This window comes from Tetrao urogallus (genome assembly GCF_951394365.1).
Source record: "Tetrao urogallus genome assembly, chromosome: 1".
Lineage (NCBI taxonomy): Eukaryota > Metazoa > Chordata > Aves > Galliformes > Phasianidae > Tetrao > Tetrao urogallus.
Window position 1 is genome coordinate 154,004,172 of NC_136813.1, and position 22,636 is coordinate 154,026,807.

The 22,636-nt window shown below is 34.2% G+C and overlaps 1 protein-coding gene across 4 annotated transcripts in view; it reads left to right on the forward strand.

The window, feature by feature from the left end:
• PPFIA2 (PTPRF interacting protein alpha 2) overlaps window positions 1–22,636 on the forward strand; it is a gene marked incomplete at both ends in the record, with an annotated part of 269,483 nt that overhangs the window by 195,750 nt on the left and 51,097 nt on the right. For all 4 annotated transcript variants that reach the window (XM_079537790.1, XM_079537791.1, XM_079537792.1 and 1 more), the window contains 4 exons: window positions 8,562–8,678; window positions 17,791–18,012; window positions 19,677–19,823; window positions 21,760–21,894. In XM_079537790.1, the coding sequence (XP_079393916.1) occupies window positions 8,562–8,678; window positions 17,791–18,012; window positions 19,677–19,823; window positions 21,760–21,894 (621 nt within the window). The remainder of the gene's footprint in view (window positions 1–8,561; window positions 8,679–17,790; window positions 18,013–19,676; window positions 19,824–21,759; window positions 21,895–22,636) is intronic.

Here is a 22,636-nt window from a genome sequence, read left to right on the forward strand (position 1 = left end):
AAAAAAAAAAAGTAAAAGAGTAAATGTCAAATATACAATATAATACAGCCACATAACTGATATTTGTTAGTATTTTTCTAGTATTCTAGTATATATAGATATTTCTAGTATTTTGTTAGTATTGTGCTAGTCTATGTAAAAAATAGTTTGCTCACTGAATCTTGTTTCACAGTACAATTTTTGTGACAAATTTAAAGTAGCATTTTTGTTGTCATGGATGAAGGTTTCTCAAGAAAATGTACTGAAATGTACCCAATAATCCAGGAAAAATCCTAACAGATTTTTTTCCTAATGGTAACTACACGGTTGCTTTAATTGCTTTATATTCTGTTTACAAAGAGTTGCCCATATATCACAGAAATAAATGGTACTTGCTGTAGATCATGCACAATAGCACATAGCTATTGTGCTATATTGCTTTATTTGTTTCAGAACTCATAATGAAGTGAAGGAGACTGATAAAGCCCATTGCCTTATTACCAGCCAAAAGTCAAAATGACTGCTGATCAACCTAATTCAGAAAGAGCCAGAGTTTAGTCATAGCCTCACCGCAAAAGGCCCCAGCAGTGAGTGTCACCAGACATCAGAATCCTGGTCCTATGCAAAAATGCCCTCATAGATACATTGATAAAACACTGACGCCTTCGATTTGTTAGTAGGTATTGTGAGTACAAACCAGCAACAGTGAAGGATCGCAAGTATGGTTAATATTCTCAGTTAAATTTAAGAATCTTCCTAATTCAGAACATCTCCAATCTTTTTTGCATGTTGTCATCCTGCATTTGCATTTGAGTGATATAAAAGCAGCTTGAAAATGCTAGCAGCCATACAAGCAGGGTCACAGAAGGCAGTACCTATATCAAGATTTTAAGGATTAAATAAACCAGACATACAAGAAGTAGGAGAAGCAAGATGTTTTAGCTTTTTTTTTTTTTTTTTTACAAAGCTTGAATAACAGAGGATGTAAGCTATGAAGTAAGCATAATCAAGGGCTGGATCTCAGTGTATGACTATATGATCTTCCACTTTTACTATAAGGTGCAGACCCCCCCTTGACTTGTTAAGCTAACTATCTTTTACAGTGTCCCTCTGATCAGCTTGAAAATTGTTGCATTAATCTGAACATAAATTTTCTTGCAGCATTAGCCAGCACATGCTGGCTTTCTACTAATGATAGGACAACACTTGACCATTAAAAAGCACAAGTATATAGGTTCTCTCTCATTTTCTCCTTTTTCAAGCTGCATATCACAGAAACCCAAAATAATATCTATTTTCATTAGGCCTACCACTGTCTAATCAACATGGGTTATAAAGACTTTCTCACAACGATTTCATCTTCATGAGGATTTGTCCATAGTAATGAAATCTAAACAGCAGTATTAATAGGTCAGTATTTCAAAAAGGAAGAAAGAGAAGAATTTATGATGTAAAAATGTTGAAAATATGTATTTGTCATAAGTCTTACAGTATTTTTCTTTGAATAAAGTATTATTTTTCTTGACATGTCAGGATACCTTTTGGCTCAATTGTGTAAATTTTCTGCAAAGCTTACTATCTAAAGAGCAAGAAAATATACTGAGATGCAGACAAATATAACGTAAACCTTGATGTTGTCAGTCAGGTACAAAAACTAATTTTAAAAGTGAATTTTCAAAATGCTACAAATGCTCAATTTATAAGTCTGTCTGATTCATTTAAGTAGCTGAATGGTAAAAAGTTAAAAAAAAAATCAGATGTGCCAGATAATGGGCTTTTACTCAAGACCAACCCTAAAACCTCTCATCAGCTTTGCACGAAAAACAAGGTTTTCAGCATCTTTAATGATTCTGTTCCTTGGAAAATGGCCTGGAGATCCATAGGATAGAGAGGAGTTACGGAAGAGAAATCTTACTTGTCTCCTTTCTGTTGACTGCAGCAGAACAGTTTTTCTGGAATAAAAAAGATAGAGTGGAATCCATTAGAACTATATGGCCAGGAAGCATGGAGAAGAACGGATTAAACAAAATTACTGGAGTAGCTAATATTTGTGATTAAAAATTAAAAAAAAAAAAAAACCAACAAAAAAACCCCACAACTTTTCAAAAACACTACAAAATTTCTTCCATGCAATTAGAGCTCTACATTTTACTGTGTGGATATGTATTGCAGATCCTGAGATTCTTGGTAAAGAGTCATGTCATAATGGAAAATAAAATCCAGTGTTTTAGTTAATTTATTTCACTCTTAGTTCTTGAAACTGTCAATTAGCATTATTAACTAGTAAGAATTATTTGAACTGAGGTTTCAAAGAGCATTTACCAAGTAAAATGGTTTTTGTCTGTGAGACCAAAATTAGATGAAAGATTTAAATTCCATTGTTAAAAGGATGCTCATAACTGATGAGATTTTAGATGAAGTCATACAATAATTTCCAACAATTTCTGCAACAAAAACAAAATTTCAGGTTTGGTTACAATGAATGAATAAAGTATAATTTTTTCTAGTTTCCTATTATTTGCTGGAAATATTTTCATGTTTACTGAGAAAAAGTAATTGCTATCTGCCGTCTGAGATTTCATTTCCCTTCTTTAATCCCATCTACCAAAATTGCTATGGTGATATGAAATTTCTATTAGAGAAAGCTTGTGACTCACTTTGAGCTGCTGTTGCCTTGTAAAAGAATGTTGAGAAGGTGGTTAAGACACACCCAGGCTCTTTCCCTCTGTTTTTATTTTGTTTTCTTTTGTTTTGGTGTAATTACTTTCTCACTAGTATCACTTCATCACTGTTAGTTACTCAAAGAGAAACAAACTGCTTGGGTTCTTCCCTTGACTGACATAAAAAAAAAAGAAAAAAATTGAGCCCATTGGGATTCGTGGATTGTCTAGTAAATCATGTCATTCTATGGAATGTAATCTCTTAAAAACCAGTTAGTTTAAAAGTCAGTTCAAACTAAGATACTTCTCATTCCACAGCACATTGCTACCCATATTGCCAGAGAACACTTCCATTGCAATGATATTTTGTAAAAACAGAAGCTACTGGCCAGGAGAAGAAGCCTCACATTGCCACTCTCTCAATCTCCCCTATTTCTGGAAATAATTAAAAATATTTCCGTCTTTATGACACTGTGAGAAACTTACAAACAGTAGATCAAGTAAACAGTTGTGTAATAGTTATTAGTATGTAAGTTTTTATAGGGAAAAAATAAGTCTTATGAGGGTTTATTTGGCAGGAATCAGAGTGATATCTGCCAAAACCGCCGAAGCTGGTGCACTCCATCACAGTTGTAGGTACAGAGATCAGATAGGTATTGTTGCAGTACAGTCAAGCTGCTAATTCTTTGTGTGCCTGTTCAGCACAGCTGGTGCTGGTCTGGTACCTCTGCTTTGCACAGTGAGCACCTGTGATCCAGTAGTTTTCCTACAGGGCTGTAGCTGCCAAGATTGCTGCATCTTATCTGGAGCACACTGTGTCCTGGCACATGAAAGGGTTCCTCCATCAACCTGCCAACAGTGACAGAATGATGTAACTTAGAAGTGGTTTCTTTCATGCAAAATATGCTTAATTAAGACAAAAGGTAGACAGTGGAAGTGGATTTGAAATGTCAAAGACCTAACACAGACCTGGCACTGCCTCAAGCCTTGAGGCGGGCCAGCCTGGGCTCCCACTGCTTGCTCTGGCCACTCAGCCACTGTTCTCACAGCAGTCATTCTTCAGACCATCTCAGCGTGCAACTGGCTCATCTGGCAAATGCCCAAGGCTCTCTTCTCACTATTGTAGTAGATGAGTCCATTTTGATCTTCAGTCCCTCCAATGTGGGCCGCAGGATTAGTGCTAGAGCTCCCATGGCCTCTTCCCAGCAGCAAGATCCACTGCTATGGTTGATAGAATACTATTGGGCTTGGTTGAGGTTTTGCCTTTCCTGCAACATAACATAACCAAGTGCACAGAGACATGGGCAATATTTACCTAATGAGAGTTGGGGTTTCCCCCAGGCATGTACCTTTTAGGTATGACTGAAAATAGGATTTTCAGTTGCTGTATGTTTGAGGCCTAGAAATTGCTAGTCTTCAGGCCAGAAGAAATTTTAAAAATCTTAATAATGTTTTTATTTATAAGAAGAATTTAATGGCTCATTCAAATCACTTGCCACTGTACTGTAAAGGGAGATGTCCATTCAAATCTTTCTGTACCAGTTAGTGTAATTCTACACATAATATTATAACATTTTTGAAGAGTTCCTGCTTGGAATTTCCTGAGCTCCCTGTTTTGCAGACATAACAGTGATTTCTTCCATGATCTGAATATGTGGGAAAGAATATACAGAGAAGTGTATACTGAGTATATATTTGAGGCTGCAAATGATGTATAAATGAGGGACCAAAAGGAGTATAAGCAAGAATGCAGTGGATGGAAACGCTCTGAGAGAGCACTGTGTCAATTTGCTTTGCCTTTCATTTGTAAATTGTGTGTTGACTGGAGCAATCTGCTGAGAAATTTAAAATATTTGTCTCTATACTTGTGGCAAGAGAATTCCTCTGTAATTTGAAGAATCAGTTAACCTCCATCTTCCTAGGAAACAATGTTCTTAATATCCATAAGCATAATTATTGAGTATTTGCGCCTCTAGTATTTCAGTTTTCCCTTTGTTGTAATAGTTGTGAAGACAAGTGAATTAATGATTGCAAGGAGGTAAGCATCATGGCAAACAATGTGATAGGGATACTTTTCTAGGTAGTCCATCTGTAAAGCCTTAGAACCAGACATGATCTCTTAGAGGAGTAAATGCAGTTCTTTCCAAGTACAATTCTCAAACTATAACAAACCATGCCCTTGTAGCAGAGAAAGCATTTATGTGACTTGGATGCCACTATTCCTAGTCTTGCATCACATATAAATCTGTGTTGAAGTGCAAAGTTCTGAATGTCCTTTCCTGGACTTACTCATGCTGTTTCTGATATTCAGCAAATACACTCAGACTGAGAAGATGTAGTCACAAATATCTTAAAGTACTGTAGCCAAGTCTGTCACATCTCAACTGACAGTCATTAAAATTGCAGCAAAATCTGTAACTATCCAGGTGATTTTCTAATTAAATATTGAAAGTCTCTTTTGAACAGGATTATTAAAAGATATCTTTTTAGTGGAGAATAAATATAATCAATATTTTTACATATTGGGCATTTTTCTGTAAGTCCTGTGCACACAATCTACAGTAGGCATTCAGATTACCCTCACTGAGTGAGTTCCATTCTTCCTAAAAACTACCCTGAGGAACACATAAATTGTCTCTGTTTAGTTTTTAAATGCCTTTTCCCTCCCAGTGAAAATTTTCAAAATGTCTGGTTTATATCATGATTCACAAAAGGATCAATTTGTTTTTCAATAAAGAGGTTTTGCAGGCGTGCATTCCATGTTGTGTTTTTCCTCCACCAAAAAAGTGAAAGAAATAGAGCGTGTTGTTATTACAAGACCTTGATGAAACAAAAGGCTGATTATAATTCTTTTCAGAAGTTATATATAAAATTCTAAGAAAATGTGCATGCATTTTCAGCTCTATTAATTTTAAAAAAATTGTAATAATGACAAATTCTGTCATTATTACATTATGGTACAATTAAATAATTTAAATCAGTTAACCTCATTTAAATGTCTCTGAACTGTCTAAGCAGTGGCTTCTGAAAGGTTGTGTTCTGATTAACACAAATTAGAAACATAACATGAAAAGAGTACATTTATATGTATGAATCAGGATTTAAATTTCCATTTAGGGAGAAGCAAACCACACCGGTCTCTAAGCATCCTTTATTCCATGTGCTGCACTCAATTATGGTAATCCATATGAAATTACCATTTATTAAACCTTCAAACAAGGTTTATCCCTGCCAAAATTGAAGCAGAGTCAGAAGATGGACTGGGAATCTGAATTATGCTCTCAGTAGACTGAAATATGATACATTTTTAAAATGTAGGCTGTTATAATAATGTAGGAAGATATCCAAGTAGGGAATTTCCCTATTGTCTGAAAGACGTAAGTGTACAATATAGTCACAAGTAGTTTGGCATACCACCCATGCAAAAATAAACATCTTTTTGATTGCACTAAATTAAATTTTTAAAAAAGTCTTTTAGCCTTTTAGATCTGCCAAACACAGCAAATTAAAAGAAACAGGCGTCAGCAAGTTTCATTGTCTAGAACAAATTTGTGTTGAGAGATCAAAGGAACAAGTTCAGTACTTTAAGGTAGGGGAAGTAGTAAAAAAAACCCAACAACTTAAAATAATTGTCTTCCTTTAATGCTTACATTCTTTAAGTGATCTAAATTCTTACTTGTTGTACAGAATCTAACACTGTATACATGTATTTAGAGCCTCTTTTATCCTTTATCCACAAAAATTATATTTAATGAGTTGTAATGGTAGTAAACTGAATGATAAATAAATCCAAAGGAGAAAAATAAAAATAATTAATATAAAAGTATTTTTTATTTTAAATATGATAAAGAATCCTACAAAAAGAAATGCCTTTGATGTTTTAGCCTTATGCGATTATTAATTAATTTAAATACATTTATTTCTCTTCATGCTGTAGGCATCTGTTCAATGGAAAGCAAATTTAAAGCAAGATGATTACACCAGTTGTCTTTCAATCCTTCACTGGCAGATGGCTTTAAATGCAGTTTAAATTGCAAAAATATGGGGAAAAAAGTCAACATAGAAATTGATTATGCAACGGTTTAAAAAATTACAATAGGACTTTATTTAGCTTATGTATGGGCCATATGTATTTGAAAACATAAATTTATGTTTTCATCTGTAGTGTTATACATACTGCAAGAGGGAAAATATACACTGATGAGTTAACTGAAATAATCTTCCTCACTGCATATGAGGAGTGAGAAGGATCAGGTTCGTATGTACTATCACAGCACAGGCATGGTCTTTATTCCATAATTTTTTTCCGGAATTTCTTCAGTGTTTTGATGGAATTACTTTTTCTAACATTTAGCTATCATAATGGAAGCATCTAATTTAAGATAATCATCGATTTTCAGTCAGGAGGAAAGATATGCATGTCATTTATCCAATCTCTTTTGGACACAGAAGGTCCTGCTGGTGATGTTTGCCTCCAATTTTTACAGAAGAGATCAGATAACCACTTTAATATCAGCTTTTAGCACATTGGCTTTTCCATTATCCTGGTCTGTGCAAGACAGATAAGTTCAAGATTTTCAGCTCAGCTATTGTAATTTTTGTGCCTTAAGTCAATGGATAATAGCAAATGCTGAAGGGTTAAGCTTAGCTCTGTACTGGGGTCACAGGTCAGGATTTCAAGCAAAAATTGTTATGGGTAGGAAAAGTACTCAGAATATTCTGATAATATACAGATACCACTTCTCCCTAAGGATGTCAGAACACTTACAGTCTAGCAGGAAGGGCTCCGTTTTATCTGGTACCTAACTGGTCATTTAGAAAAGAAATCTGATTATTTGAGGACAAAAAAATGCGATGTCTGTTCATATTTTAAGAGGTATTACTAGGACTTGAATCCAAGATTAATAATATAGTTCTGAATAATTGCACAACAGTGCTATTTATGCACCTTTATTTTTTAAATGCATTTTATTTAATTTTAGCAAATATGACTCCATTCTCTAGAATATTACCATTATCCTTTTCCAAAAGAAGAGTTAGCATGAAATCCACCAAAAATTACATCAAGAATTACTGCCTTATAAGTATTAGTATGAGTATTAGTATAAGTAAATAAGTATTAATTCATAGATACCTGGAAAACTGTCTGTGAACATGTTCTGTAATTGAGAGGTTAAGTTGGATATTGTAAACATAAAAGCATAAATATAAGGATTAGGCATGCGCATATTTCTCAGAAGCAGTACTACTGAGTTTCATGTTGTCCATTCAGAAACAGAATAGTACAGAGAGAAGTCAGCTTATTTTCCAATGAGTGAGATTTTCGATACCACTACCAATAAATAAAGCAATATCTTTAACATAAAAAACAACTTGAAAATGTGTTAAAAGACTTTATTTACATGTTTTTCCTATCAAATATTGCTTAAAATACGTGTTGCAGTTACTAACTGGTGAAAAGTTGAGAAAACTAACACTCAATTTTACATCACTTATGTTTGATTCATATTTTTTGTCCCTGTGCTCCTACAATGCCATGTTGTTGTCAACTGTGTTCAGTACAAAAGGACTAATCTTACCCTTGCAGTTATCAGTTTCCTAATTTATAACCAAGAGTTCTTCCATGTTTCGAGGTGGAAATTTAAAAAATAAATTAGTACAAAGTAAAAATAGAAGATAACACAAGACTTAACACTGAATCTCCAGTCATTTATTGGTTCCTTTATATCCATAATGGTCCTTAATCATTTTTTCCACTTCCCTGAATGTGTCAACCTAATAATGCAGCTGCTATGAATGGCCAGTTTGGTATCATAATGTCACTAGATTGTCTGCAGATGTCAACAGATGTCAACAGATTGCCTTCTCAGTGATTTTTGGTTTTCTTATACATATTGACCATTTACTTTCTGTCTCTTGCAGATTGTAGCTTTGCGTGAACAAAATGCACACATTCAAAGGAAAATTGCAGGTGGTGAAGGGCCTGCTGAATCAGAACATATTGAAGGAATGGAGCCAGGGCAAAAGGTTCATGAAAAGGTATAGAATACTAGTTTTCATAGAATACACAATCAATATGAAAAATAATCCAATATAATATTTTTTAATGTGAACGTTTTATGAGACTTTAATTTACAGTGTTGTTTGCCAAGCGTGAACATCAAGCTTCTTCAAATGAAAAGCAAATGCAAATGGGCAAGTCCTAGCTCTCTGGTAGGATATTGAGTTAGGTCTCCAAGTTATAATAAAATTTTATTGGATTTTTTAGCAAAATACTACAGTTAAGTACAATATATTCTGCTGAGTGGTCCTAGCTATGTCATAGACAGAAAAGCATAGTGTACTTGTACATACATATGAAAGTATATATATGCAAAAACTGCTGCCAAAATAGCCCATAATGGAATGAAAAAGAAACCTAAAAACTATAAAAGATAATTTTCCTTTGTGCTACCTACCAACGTGTTGCCAATTCATATTCTTTTTCATGTAGAGAAAAGTGAAGAACATTTTACTTAGCATTTTTTTCAGTACAAACTAGCTGAATGTTATTTAGGCTAAGTATTTAAATCTAAAGGACAAAAACAAGATAGAGAATATCTGATTTAGAAGTTTTCAGTGTTAGTTTTCCAGATGGATAAAACCAATCTGTATATCTTCTCTTAATTCGAAGATATTAAATTAAAAAGCTAGCATAACATAACATTTCACACTAAGAGAAATTAGTAAAGTTGCTGCTTGGATCTCTAACCATGAAATATTTAAAAGGAAACTAATGGTAAAATAGAAGTAATGAGAATTAACTGAGAGTATTTATTGCTTCAGAAAAATATAGGAAAAAAGAATGAATGGCTTTTGGTTGATTTTAAAAATTCCAAACTTCTTAAGATATCTACATGAGAAAGTACTCATTACAAGGTTCAAAAGAGAGAAGAGACATTGAACAAAACAAAAGCACACAGATGTCTCTGACTACAACTCTTAACTTACAAGAATACGAAATTTTATAATTTCACATTCAAATTATACTTACCAGCCACCAACGTAAGATGTTGCCCACTCCACTCATAACTCATTACACGCCCATTTACATGCGATTTAAGACAGTATGATTCATTTTTTCTAAGCAATATGAAAGGTCTTGTAAGTGTATGAAGTGATGTGTTGTTTCAGAAATCTTTAATCTCTTTCATTTGCTATTTTGAATTAGCAATCACTTTAATCTATCTCCAACCAACAGTCATGGTCAGGTTGGGTGAAAAAAATTTTTTTGCCCAAAAATTGACTTCAGTTTGAAGAATAATTCGAGATAGCAAAATAAAAGATTTGCCTTTCTGAATTTTTTATTATTAGACTTAAAAACAAATTGGCGTACCTGAACTTGTGATTGAATCTCACGCACCATCTACCATATGTAACTGGAATAGCACAGTGTGTTCTCTACTCATGCTATAAACTAAGTCCTTTTAATGCGGTGCTTGCTGTCCCAGCTGTCCCAAAAAATAAGATGCTGAGATTAAGTATCTTTTTTCTTTTTTTTTAAGTTATTCTTTGCTGATGTTTATTTCTACTACTATATGAGTCATTAAAATTGAGTTATTGAATAAAATGGAAAGTTTTCAGAAATGATAGTATGCATTTGGGAAATTACTTCAGAAAGTATTTCATTTTCTGATGTGTGTATACCTTGTATATTAACTGTCATAGTATATCCTGCACTTATAATGGCGTGTTTCCTCTACGCTCCAAAATTTATTGCCTATTTCTGGACAATATAGGAGAATATTCCATAGTAAGTTCCATGCTGAATGTTTAATTCAAACATATAATAAATAATTACTAAAATTATTCTGAAATTAGTGGAATTTTATCTGGGATGAATTTGCCTGAGTAATGACTTCTTATCTTCATGGACACCCTGTATGCATAAGAGGGTTACTGTTTGACAGAGCACTTCAGGCAGATTTTGTTACACTGAAGATGAAAGCTCATCATTTAAGTGCAGTGTTAATCAGGATTTTCCTTGGAAATGCACTGTTTCTATTTTTTAAACTTAATTGCTGTTATTTATAACCATAGCTTTTAAAACTGGACACAATTCAAAACCAGCTTGTCTCTACTTGATGATTATATAGATATATGTTTCTTCCTAGCCTTGACACTATCATCTTCCAATAATTAAATCAACTGCCTGTAGCTTATAAATACTAAAATCTGTTAAAATACTGACAGTGGTTATAGACATTGCATCCAGTAGGAATAAAAGGTATTTTGCCCAAGCAAACTCAGAGAAGGCTGAAGTGTCAAGAAGGTTTTGGTTTGCAAATCAAATTAAAAAAAAGGAAATAGTAATTTAAAAAGTAAATGATATCTTTCAGAGCAGTCATCAGAATCTGCTCTACTTTGGGACCAGAATATTTTTTAATTCTCTGATAATTTTGGTCAGTAGAAAACTGCAGAAGAAAACTTTCAGTTGATACTTAATAATTTATTTCATGTGTACTCCTTTGCTCTTTCATTTTAATTGGCAGCATAGGTGAGCAGCAGAGAACAGAATGAAGGCAGCCTTCATCAAAAGCAACAGTTTAAATAGGACAAAGCTTGGATTCAACACTTGCTGTCAAACGGATGTTCATGATTTAGAGACAGTTTGTTATAAGGATCATTTGTTTTGCTGCTTAAGTACAATCATGATGCATAATAATAGTTGCAGACACAATCTCATCCCAAAGCATTCAATTCATACTGTAAATTAAGAAAGTATTATGCTTCAGACACAGAATAAATTTCATAATCAGATGTTGGGTTAGTATGTAAGTAGTGCAGATATTGAGGGGGGTTTCTAATAATCCCCTTCCGAATAAATATTGACAATCTAATGTTAAGTGTGTGTAGGGAGATTTCATGAAGATTGAGACACCTGGAAAAATAAGGACTTGCCAGAGAGGAAAGAAAAATGGGGATAAACTGCAGCAGGCTCTAGAAGCCTTCATGAATCTAAGCCGTCAGTCCTCTTAATGGAGTGTTCATAGTGGAATATCATGCATTGTTTCCCTTTAAACAGGCTTTAGGCAAGTATTGGTGGAGCCCCAATCCCTGATTGCGTTTAAGAGACAAGGGTATGGCACTGAGGGACCTGATTTAATGATGGGATTTGATGATCTTGAAGGTCTTTTCTAATCCATTCTCTGATTTTGTGAGTGCTGTTGGGCTTAGTAGCTGAGTGTGTCTGCATAAAAATCACAGAATGGATTGGGTTGGAATGGACCTTAAAGATCATCTAGTTCAAATCCAGCTGCTATGGGCAAAGTTGCCAAGCACTATGACTGTGAATATTTAATACTCAAAACTACAGCTCAGGCATCTTATGATGCTGAAAAGCTGCATTAATTTCGCAATATTTACACAATAAATCAATAGACATTCATTCAGATCTTTAAATTCCCAGAAGACTTCTTTTTTTTCATGTAAGTTAACTTGTCTTTCAGTCATATAAACTTATTTTCACATTTCCTTATAAATTTCTGCTTATCGAGATTATCAAAGCATTGCTTTAGAAGTCTTATTATCTATGGGAATTTTATTCCCCTCCCCCCCCCCCCCCCCCCCCCAAAAAAAAAAAAAAAAAAAAGTACTTTTTACCAAGGAAATGGTGTATATTGCTTATGAAGCATAGGAAGGCTCTCATACCTCAGTTACTGCCCAAAATTCACACATAGTTTCACAGCTGCTAGCACTTGCCATCTTCTGATGGAGAAAGAAGTCTCACAGTGTGGTTCAAGAATCTTTCTTTAGGTTGAGATGCCATCATCATGTGACAAGGGAGTACCCCAGAGGCCAGTAACCATGAGCAGTAGGGTCACAGACTCGTAGCCGGTAGGAGATTTGTCATATCTGGAAGCGGGTCAGTGGAGCATAATCTAGTCTACAGAAACTTCTGCAATAATGAGATTTTGACACTTAGAAACCATTCCTCTCTTTTTCGTCTTTCCTAAATATTGTGTCACTTTCTGAAATCAGTTCCTTGCTGAACCTTAGCTTGTATCTATCCTCTTATTTTTTACCTGTGTTTGAGATTATTGATTTCCTATCTAATTTCATACCAACAAAATACAGTAAAATTGCCTACACTTGTATTCTTTAGTTATGTGTATTTTAAATATTTACATTGGCAAGGTGCCACATAGTTAGCAAATAGAACATAGCGTCTGCAAATGTTTGAAATGCTATTTTAATATAAATTTTTTGTGCTTCATGTCAAGAAAATTATGTAAAATCAAAAGAATATTCTTCCTTTGTTTTTAAACAGAAGTTTTCATGTTTTCAGTTCTTAGTTCTAGTGTAACATATGTCAGAAGTTTTCTGGGTTTATGCTTTGCACTATTTACCAAGCATAGTCAGCCAAACTACAGCAAGTACTCTCAAAGAACCATGGCACTGTATTGTCTTGAGAATATACCAAATACTTTAGTTTTGATACTGGTGATTTATGGTGTGACCAACTTAATACTCCATTAGAGAAAAAGGTTAGGAAAGAGTAGACAAAATGCAAATGCTTTCAGTGTTAAAAAGAAAAAAAAAAAGAGTGAATGGAAAACAAAAATAGCAGTTACTTACAGCATAAAATATTAGTTTGTTGAAGAAATCAGTCTTCTCAATTTTACGCTTGATTTTAATTATTCAGTGGCACTTTGTGATTAGACAGGATTGAATTTAATCCTCAGGCCTGAATGTGCTTATGTACAGGGACATCATGTGAATCACCTGCACCTATCCTGCCATAATCTGAGAGACACAGAGGAGGAATTTTATCAAGTAAATGAATTCTGTCTCAACTGCTGACTGTTTGGGAGTAATCCTGTGAGATAATCTTTTTTTTTTCCTTCTCCCAGCACTCCTCCATAAACTTCTAGTGCAAAATATGTAACTACTGGCTTGTAGTACCTAGCCCAAACATACCTTGGTCAGTTGGTTTACAGCTGCAGACAATTTGTTGCTTGGAGGTTCTCTGTCCTGTTCTTGGGATTCACCATTGCTAAATTATGTTCCTGTGCATAAATTGCTACATTATAACTCAATCTAGGTATATTTTTACAGGAGTTATGTCCTTTACAGTGTGTTGGCTTAGTCTTATTTTACACTTTCTCTTGTTTTCCTTTTACTGTCGTTCTTGGATGTTTGTTTTGTTTTGTTTGTTTTTGCTAGTAAACCAGGCTGCAGCTGTTTTTTCTTTTGGTTATTTCAATGCAGAGAGAATGATACAGGGAGAGATTGTTAGGTATAATGCTCCAATTTATTGTTCTTCTCCCTGCTTTTCCTTGAAGAAAAAAATAGGATTTACCAAAGCCATACAAAAAAATTGTCAAAAACTGAACACAACTTAATGCAACTTAGTTCTTGCTTCTAACCAGTGTACAGTCATTACCCTCTCTGACTTGATACTGCACTAGTATCATAATCCTTTCTCCCATTTTACTCAGAGATACGTATGAGTTTCTTATCTTTATCTGGGAATTTTTGGCTTATGTTAGAACATACACTGGACACAAATCTATGGGGCCAGACGGATAACTGAAGGAGCTGGCAGAAGTGGTTACCAAGCCACTTTCAATAATTTATCAACAGACCAGGTTACCTAGGGAGGTCCCAGTTGGCTGGAGGTTAGTGATTGTGATGCCCATCTGCATGGAAGGCAGGAAGGGGTATCCAGGGAATTACAGGCCAATTAAAACCAATTACAGACCTGCCAGCTAAAGTTCAGTGCCATGGAAGATTATAGAATAGATCATCTCAAGTGCCATCACACATCATGTACAGGACATCCATGTGATTAGACCCAGTCAGCACAGATTTATGAAAGGCAGGTCCTGTTTGACTCTCCTAATCTCATATGACAAGATGATTCACTTAGTGGACAAAGTGCAGTGAATATTTACCTGGATTTCAGGAGAGCATTTATGTTCCACACAGTATTCTACCAGTGGAACTGGCTGCTCAGGAGTTGTATGGATGCAGTGTTCACTGGAGGAAAAACTGCCATGATACCAAGATGACTAGGCCCAAAGGGTCATTGTGAACCGTGTAAAATTAAATTGTCAGTCACTCAAAAGTGGCATTACTCACAACTCAGCATTAGGACAAGTTTTGTTTAATATTTTTGTCAATGATTTTATGAGGGAATAGAGGATACTCTGAGTAAATTTGCAGATAACAGCAGGCTGGATGAAATTCCTAATCTATTTGAGGGTAGAGAGGCTCTGCAGGGGAATGTGTATAGGCTAGATTGATGGGGTGTGTCCAATTGTATGGCATTCAACAATCAGTACAAGGAGGATATTGAATTTCTTGAGGGTATGCAGAGAAGAGAAATAAGGCTGCTGAAGGGACTAGAAAACAAGAAATATGAGAGAATTGGGACTGTTCAGCCTGAAGTGGAGGAGGCTGAGAGGAGACTTCATCACTCTCTACAAGTACTTGAAAGGAGGTTGCAGCAGGTATCAGTCTATCTTTTTCAAGTGACAAGTGATTGGGCATGAGGAAATGGGCTCAAGTTGCATCAGGGAAGGTTTAGTTTGAATCAGGTAGAATTTCTTCATGGAAAAAAAAGAGTGGTTAGGCATTGGTAGTGCAGTCCCAGTCACTGGAGGTGTTTAGGTACATGGTTTAGTTGTGAAAATGGTAGCCTTAGGTGCATGATTAGGCTTTCTGACGTTGAAAGTCTTTTTCAATATAAATAATTCTATGATTTCCACAGTGTCTCTGGTTCCCATAAAAGCATTTATAATCAGTGTGCTGTGATTTCTAGTACATATTGGAGAGCTTAAAATTAATGAAAAACAGTAGTAATAAGGTACTAAGAAGGAGTATTATAACATCATTTAGTTTCCATATTCATATTCATTGTATTATATTGTATTATATTGTATTCTAGTCTAAAACAATAACTAAGATGATGAGAAGTTGTCCAGTTCTGCCTTTTTCAATTACTTGATGAATAGTGTATGGAGGTCACAGATCTACCTCCCCTGTCCTTTCTAAGAGAATTTTACCATTACTGTGCTTCAGAGGAAGTTCTGAGAGTCTAAAAGCATTTACCCTGTTTGATCACTGTTCTCTTTTAGCTAAATGTGTCCTTCCTTGGCAAGGCCCAGTATACTCTTTTAAACAAAGTGCTGATTGTCATGTTTCTTTTATATAGGAAATTAGCCATTGTTAAATAGTTTTCTTTCATGTCAAATTTTTGAAATTAGAGTTTATGTTCATCTGTGGCTTTTTAACAACAGCATTTGAATAGACAGCATCATGAAGTTTGCTGAAGATTTTATCAGGATGCTATTTCTTGCATGCACTAGGAATTTGTAGTGAGGATGAGACAGAAAAGATTGCCTACTTAGAAATATCTTTTTCTTACAAGTTCTTCAAACAAGATTTCCCATGGTGCTTCAGCTGATAGTTAATAGCAATCTATTAAGAACATTCAACATCATAAGCATCTAGCTGCTTATTTATATTTATTTCTTAGAATTTTATGTCCTAAGAAGTATTTCTGCACAAAAAAAAAATTAAATAAATAAAAAAAAATCCAGATACTACATAAATAAATAATTAAATAACTAGAAAGAAGAGAGAGAGAGAGCATGAAGTAATGATATCTCAGTTAGGTCTTGAGTTAACATTTAACTTTCTGCCTGTGAGGTTTTTGAGTGATTATTCCATGTGATGTACCCATATTATGGACAAATAAAATAGTATAAAGACACAAAAGTGACAAAATGTCAGTTCAAATCCAATGTCATTTTGCCTAGGTATCATGCAAGTAGATCGATGATGGTTCAGTGTCATAGAGTTTCAATTTCAATTTTTATGCGATACATAAAGCAGTTTTGGAGCTGAGTTATGTGATGTAGTGAATTCTTAGAGTAACAGTTTTATTCAGTGACCCACAGAAAGGCAGATGGTCTTGATCTGGGTTTGTTTTCTGTCTAATTGGGGAAATAATAATGTCAAAAGCCATTAAACAAAGTAATGTTCTTTGAATTTATTAGATTTCCCTATAAGCATATTTTGACAACAATAAGGCACAAGAGCTAATGAGTGAAAACTTGTTTTCCTCTTAGATCTTCCAAATCATATTTTGTATTTGTCTTGCTATACACCTTACCATCTCACAAACAACAAATACACAATATTCTTGAATGATGTTCTTTGAGACTGATAACCTATGTAAATTAACAGTTACAGTGAAATAATTCAATTTTCTACTACATGATATAACTTTAACTAGTAAAATTGCACCTAATCAAGAAAAGTAATAATAATTTTTTCATTGATTTTGTTTTTCTATTTTATAGCTCAAAAAAAAGATCATCATTGCTTGGATTGATCTTCTTACTTCTGTTGTTGTTGATTTGACATTAGAATTAAATTCATGTGAAACCATGGCTTAGCCTATGTTGGGAAAGGTTAGCAAGACTATATATTGTAATAAAGAAATGCCAGCAAGTTCTGCTGGTGAACACACCTGGAATCATTTATGTGCAACTTATTTCATATTCCTAAGATCAGTTTCCAAATCTAGTAAAACATTCTGGACTTGTTATTTTTCTTTAAAACAGTATTCACACAGGCCTCTCAACAGTGCATAAATTACTTTGGCAGAACTAATGTCTAATGCAGACTTAACCATTATATTGACCAGACTCTTGGAATGTTCTAGTAATATGAATTTGTGACTTATTAGTGTTGCCTGCTGTTATATGGCTTATTTTGCAACTGGAATAAATACTGAGTAAGTCTAAATGGTGCACAAGTTTAGCTTAAGTGTATATATTTTGGTTCATAGTACTGCTACAATTTATATTTGAATTGCCATAGCGACAAACTAGAACTATTTTAGTGTACCATTCTCCTGTTAATGCAAATATTTACATCTTTGTGATTTTACATTATAGAATATTTGATATTAATTAATATTGATCTTTTTCAATTTTTAGTATACATACCTCTCACCCACAGTGAAAATTATTGTGTTTTTTTTTTTCTTCTTCTAACTGCTATTGTAATGTTTACAATAATCTTGACTTTAGGAATTCTTTATATAGGGTCTGTATTAAAAGAGAAATAATGTACAATGTCACTTCTCTATTAACAGCGCTTGTCAAATGGCTCCATAGACTCAAATGATGAAACCAGTCAAGTTATAGAACTCCAGGAGCTACTTGAAAAGCAAAACTATGAAATGGCACAAATGAAGGAACGTTTGGCTGCACTGTCATCCCGGGTGGGAGAGGTAGAGCAGGAAGCAGAAACTGCCAGGAAGGAGCTCATTAAAACAGAAGAAATGAACAGTAAATATCAGAGAGACATTAGAGAGGTAAGGAGTTCAGTATGTATACCTCACATATACCTTGCCATTTTTTCCTCATATACCGATACAAGCTGACAGGGATCGATGAATATGAAAAGCAAACTTGAGCAATGACAAATGCCCTTGGACATAGGAAACACAAAATTTACAGTAAGAAATAATTGTACAAATCTTGTTAGAAAACTGTATTCATAGAAGTGGGTGTGTATATGTGCAACTATAATAGGAAGACCTCTGTGTTTTAGAATTGCTAGAGCACAAATTGGCAATTATTTCAGCCATTTCCACATTTTTATGCTGAAATAGATTTAACAGAGATGCTGGTCATGTAGATAATAATTTTTTAAAACTTTGGCCATTATGTAAATAACAGCATTTAATATAATCATTTATTATCTGTATTCTTCTGTGACAGCTTCATGTTCCAATACGTTATTCACTTCTCTCAATAAATCAGGCTAAGAAATTTTTCACTGCTGTATATAAGCATCAGAGAATATCCATGTCTGGCATGGAAATATATTGCAGTTTTTTTCTTTTCTACTCTAAAAATTTGTGGCTCTCCATGGTACTCTCCAGAATATCTTATGTAGAACTTGATATGTGTGAATGGTTGACTTCTGGAACTTATTTTAGTATTTAAAAGTGGAGTAATTGTCTGTAACATTCCTTTCTACAGTACAGGTATTTTATTCATGTGCGTGTTATTTGTTTGTGTGTGTTTGCACATTATATAAATGTTTAACCTGGTATTCCTAGTTATCTGGCAGAAATGTTCCCTCTGAACTTCTGACACTACTGCAACATGAAAGCCTCTTCTAATCTGTGTGCTGTTTCTTTTAAAATACTGTATGTTCCTTATAAGGTTACAACAAACTTTGCACTGATGTTTCTCCTTTTCGACAGCTGCTCCTTATAGAAGGGTGTCCAAATTCCTCACTCTCATTTACTTTCTGACAAATATTGCTGTTTCCTGTACGCCTTGATTGCTGCTTGCTGTTGCTGCCACTTCTGTCTTGCTTACTCTTTGTTTCAATCCTTTGCTTCCTAAGTGAAGTGGCCACTAATACATTTTAATCCTTATCCATAACATATATGGGTAATGTATTTGGATGTCATGGCTATGTTATGTATCCAGCACTGTGCTCATTTGCATTGTGCAATTTAAGGAAATGTCATCTGCTGTCCGTTATATGTAATTTGGCAAAAATTTTATCAGAACCTAAGAATAACAGTAGGTATGCATATACATTTTTCACAATATCACCATCCTACATTTGTATTATTATGCAATAATTATGCTTTATAATATTATAATATTATAATTGTAATATTATGCTTTCCATTTTCTGATCAAATAACTGTCACTGTTTAAAAAACAAACAAGTAAACATAAGCCAATTTTGCTGTGCTTACTAGCATGAAAAAATGTAGAAATTAGAAAAATATACAAAATTTGGGAATTGTTTTTCTGCTCTACTCAACAGCTACCACTTTAAGCATCTTTGGTGCATCAAACCTGAAAAGGATTAATTTCTCCTTAAAACAGAAAAGTCATGCTATACACATCTTATGTACTGTTTGCTGTTAGCAGGAAGAGTAAACTGGTATAAAATTATGTGCCCTTTTAATTGAATGGTTCTTGATTTTTTTTTTAAATTTCATTTTAGGCAATGGCACAAAAGGAAGATATGGAAGAAAGGATCACTACACTGGAGAAGCGCTACCTCAGTGCACAGAGAGAATCCACCTCCATACATGACATGAATGACAAGCTGGAAAACGAACTGGCAAACAAAGAAGCCATCCTACGTCAGGTGCAGTATCTGTATTAGTCTGTTATTTTCTTCATATATAATAAAAATTAACATGAAAGGTGGGGTGTATCTAATGCATGAGATTTTTACTGGGTTAACCTGCTCCTTTTTTAAATCATGTTAATCTAAAAAAATATACGTTTGTTTTTTTCTTCTCTAAGCCTCATGTTAGCTACTACGACTATGAAAACCAAGCCAATGTGTGCATTCAATGCTGTGAAATAACTGTTTTCTAAGTGTCTTGCATAAATGTACAACGTCACAGTCCATAGGGAAAGGATCGTCTTTGTTTCTTATGTAATGATTTTCTAAATTTGGGGTTTGTTCGTTTGTTTGTTTGTTTTTGAAAGAAAAATGAATAAAAAAGGATAGCGAAAAGAAACTTACTTCTGTGGGGAAAAAAAACCTCACAAAATTTACATGAAATGGTAGCACATTATGTGTTTAGAATCTACGATGTAATTAAGATTTTATGAAGATAATCTATGAATATCTTTTAGAAAAGAGCATAATGGAATTTTGCATTTGTCTATTGTGATGCCTTGTTTCCACAGTGAATCCAAAAGCTGAAGCATAATGTCAGTAGAAAACACTTTTAAATTTTGAGGAATACAAGGTGAACTAAAATAATATGAAGTTAATATCATTTAAAATGTGAAAGATGAAATTGCCCTTAACCTCACCTTCGGTGTCCCAAGTTTTTATTTTTCCTCACCTACCATATCTTAAAAAAAAAAAAAAAAAAAAAAAAAGTGGCATATGGGATAATCTATTTCTATGATTGTATGCAGATTTAGTTACACATATATGCACACAGAACTCTGCATATATATATATATGTAAGTGACTACATAGTCATGGAAATCAAAGTACCAAAACTCAAATACTGCAGCTTATGCCAGTTTCTTTTGACTATTTCAAGATATACCTTCAGTTCTTTGGGGCAGGCAGGTTAGAAAGGAATGGTGGAAAAGCAAAGTACACCCATCTGTGCTTAGAGTCTTCATTACTGGTAATGTAAATCATACTGTGCTATAGAGATCTACCTACTCAAAGCAGTGATCAATACAACTACATCTTGAATATATGCAAGCAGACTTTAAGTTCATTTGGAAGATTTTCATATGACAAGCCTATTTCTTCATGCTTTTGGAGAACAGACAAACAATCTCATATCCCACTCCTTTCTCATGATGACTTCTATTACTTGGAACAAACAGGAAAGCAGGTAACAATTATCCATCCATTAGAAAATTCTAAATCATGATAGATCTCAGTAGGACAGAAAATACTGCAGTTATCAAAAGCCCTACTGTTTCCCTTCAATAGTTTTCACATATTAAACAATTTCACGTTTGTAAAATGAGACAATTATAGCTTCACAATGAATAATTTCATTGAAACCTTAAGTAACTAGCAACCATTTTTTAATAGTGAACAAATTAGTTGAGTGTCAGTCTTAACATTTCTAATTACATTGTTGGCATTTGTTCAGCAAATTCACAGGGAGTTCTGTCCTTCTGGAATTGTACTTCTTTCCCATTTTAGCTTGTATACATAAACTTTTCTGTAAGGTGGATGAAATACTTCCATTTAGACATTTCTCATTTTACTGGCACCAATACTTTTATTTTGCTTAGATAAACAACACATCGACCAGAGGAGGTTTTTATTCATCTTCATAAGTACCATTTTATGATACCTTTTTTTCACCATCATATGATCCTGAAGCCTCAAATCACTCATCATTAATAAAACTGGCAGCCTACACAGTTCCATGCTTGAGGTAAAACTTTTCCAGTAAGTTCCCCCAGGTTGTGGAATACCTAAGCCTTTACAATGAGTTTTGATTGCTTCCCTGATACCTAAGTAATTGAGGGAAAGTCTTTATTCTAATTTCACTGTTTATAATTTTTCATCTATCTTTGGCCTTCAGCTGGAAGACAAAAACAGACAGCTGCAAGAGCGTCTAGAGTTGGCAGAACAGAAGCTCCAGCAGACAATGAGGAAGGCAGAAACCTTACCTGAAGTGGAGGCTGAACTGGCTCAGAGAATTGCAGCTCTGACTAAGGTACTGCCCTGAGAAGCAGGTTCATTTCAGAAGCCCCATTGTTTAACATTAATTTGCATCTTGATTCCTCAAGGACAAAAGAAAAGAAGTGTTGAGCTGATTTGAAAACATATGTCTTCTGATAAGTATGTGCCACAAGTTCAGTATTAACCAGAAATGGTATCATTGCCATGTTTCCAATTCTTACCTTTTGATAACAGATAAAATAGTTCCCTGTAAGATAACCTACGGTATATTTCCAATATATGCAAACATTAATTAGCCTGGGGAGATCTATTTTACTGTGCAAGAGTTAATGATTTAAGGATTTTTTTTTTTTTAATAAAAGACATATTCCTTCACATACATATTTCTGAACATTTGCACACATCAGTTGTAGGAAACAAAAAATATTCCAATGAGAGCTACAAAAACAAAGCATAATGGCACCTGGGATGATTTGTACAACACAAAGAAAGACAACTTGCAGTACATACTTACAGGGCTTGTTTGCATGGTTCTTTGAATTCAAAAAGAGCAATGTGAAACTAGGGAGTTCAAACTGTGTATTTTGTGTTAACAGTTTATTGCAGAAAAATAGAAGGTAAAAACAAACTTTTAGTAAGACAGTTTTCATATTTGTTCACTAATATTTTCAGGTGTGTGTGTGCTTAATACTGCAGTTAAGGTATTTCCAGCACCGTAAGGACATGTAATATAATGACAGACTGCATATTCTGCATATTCAAATCATGGAAATTAA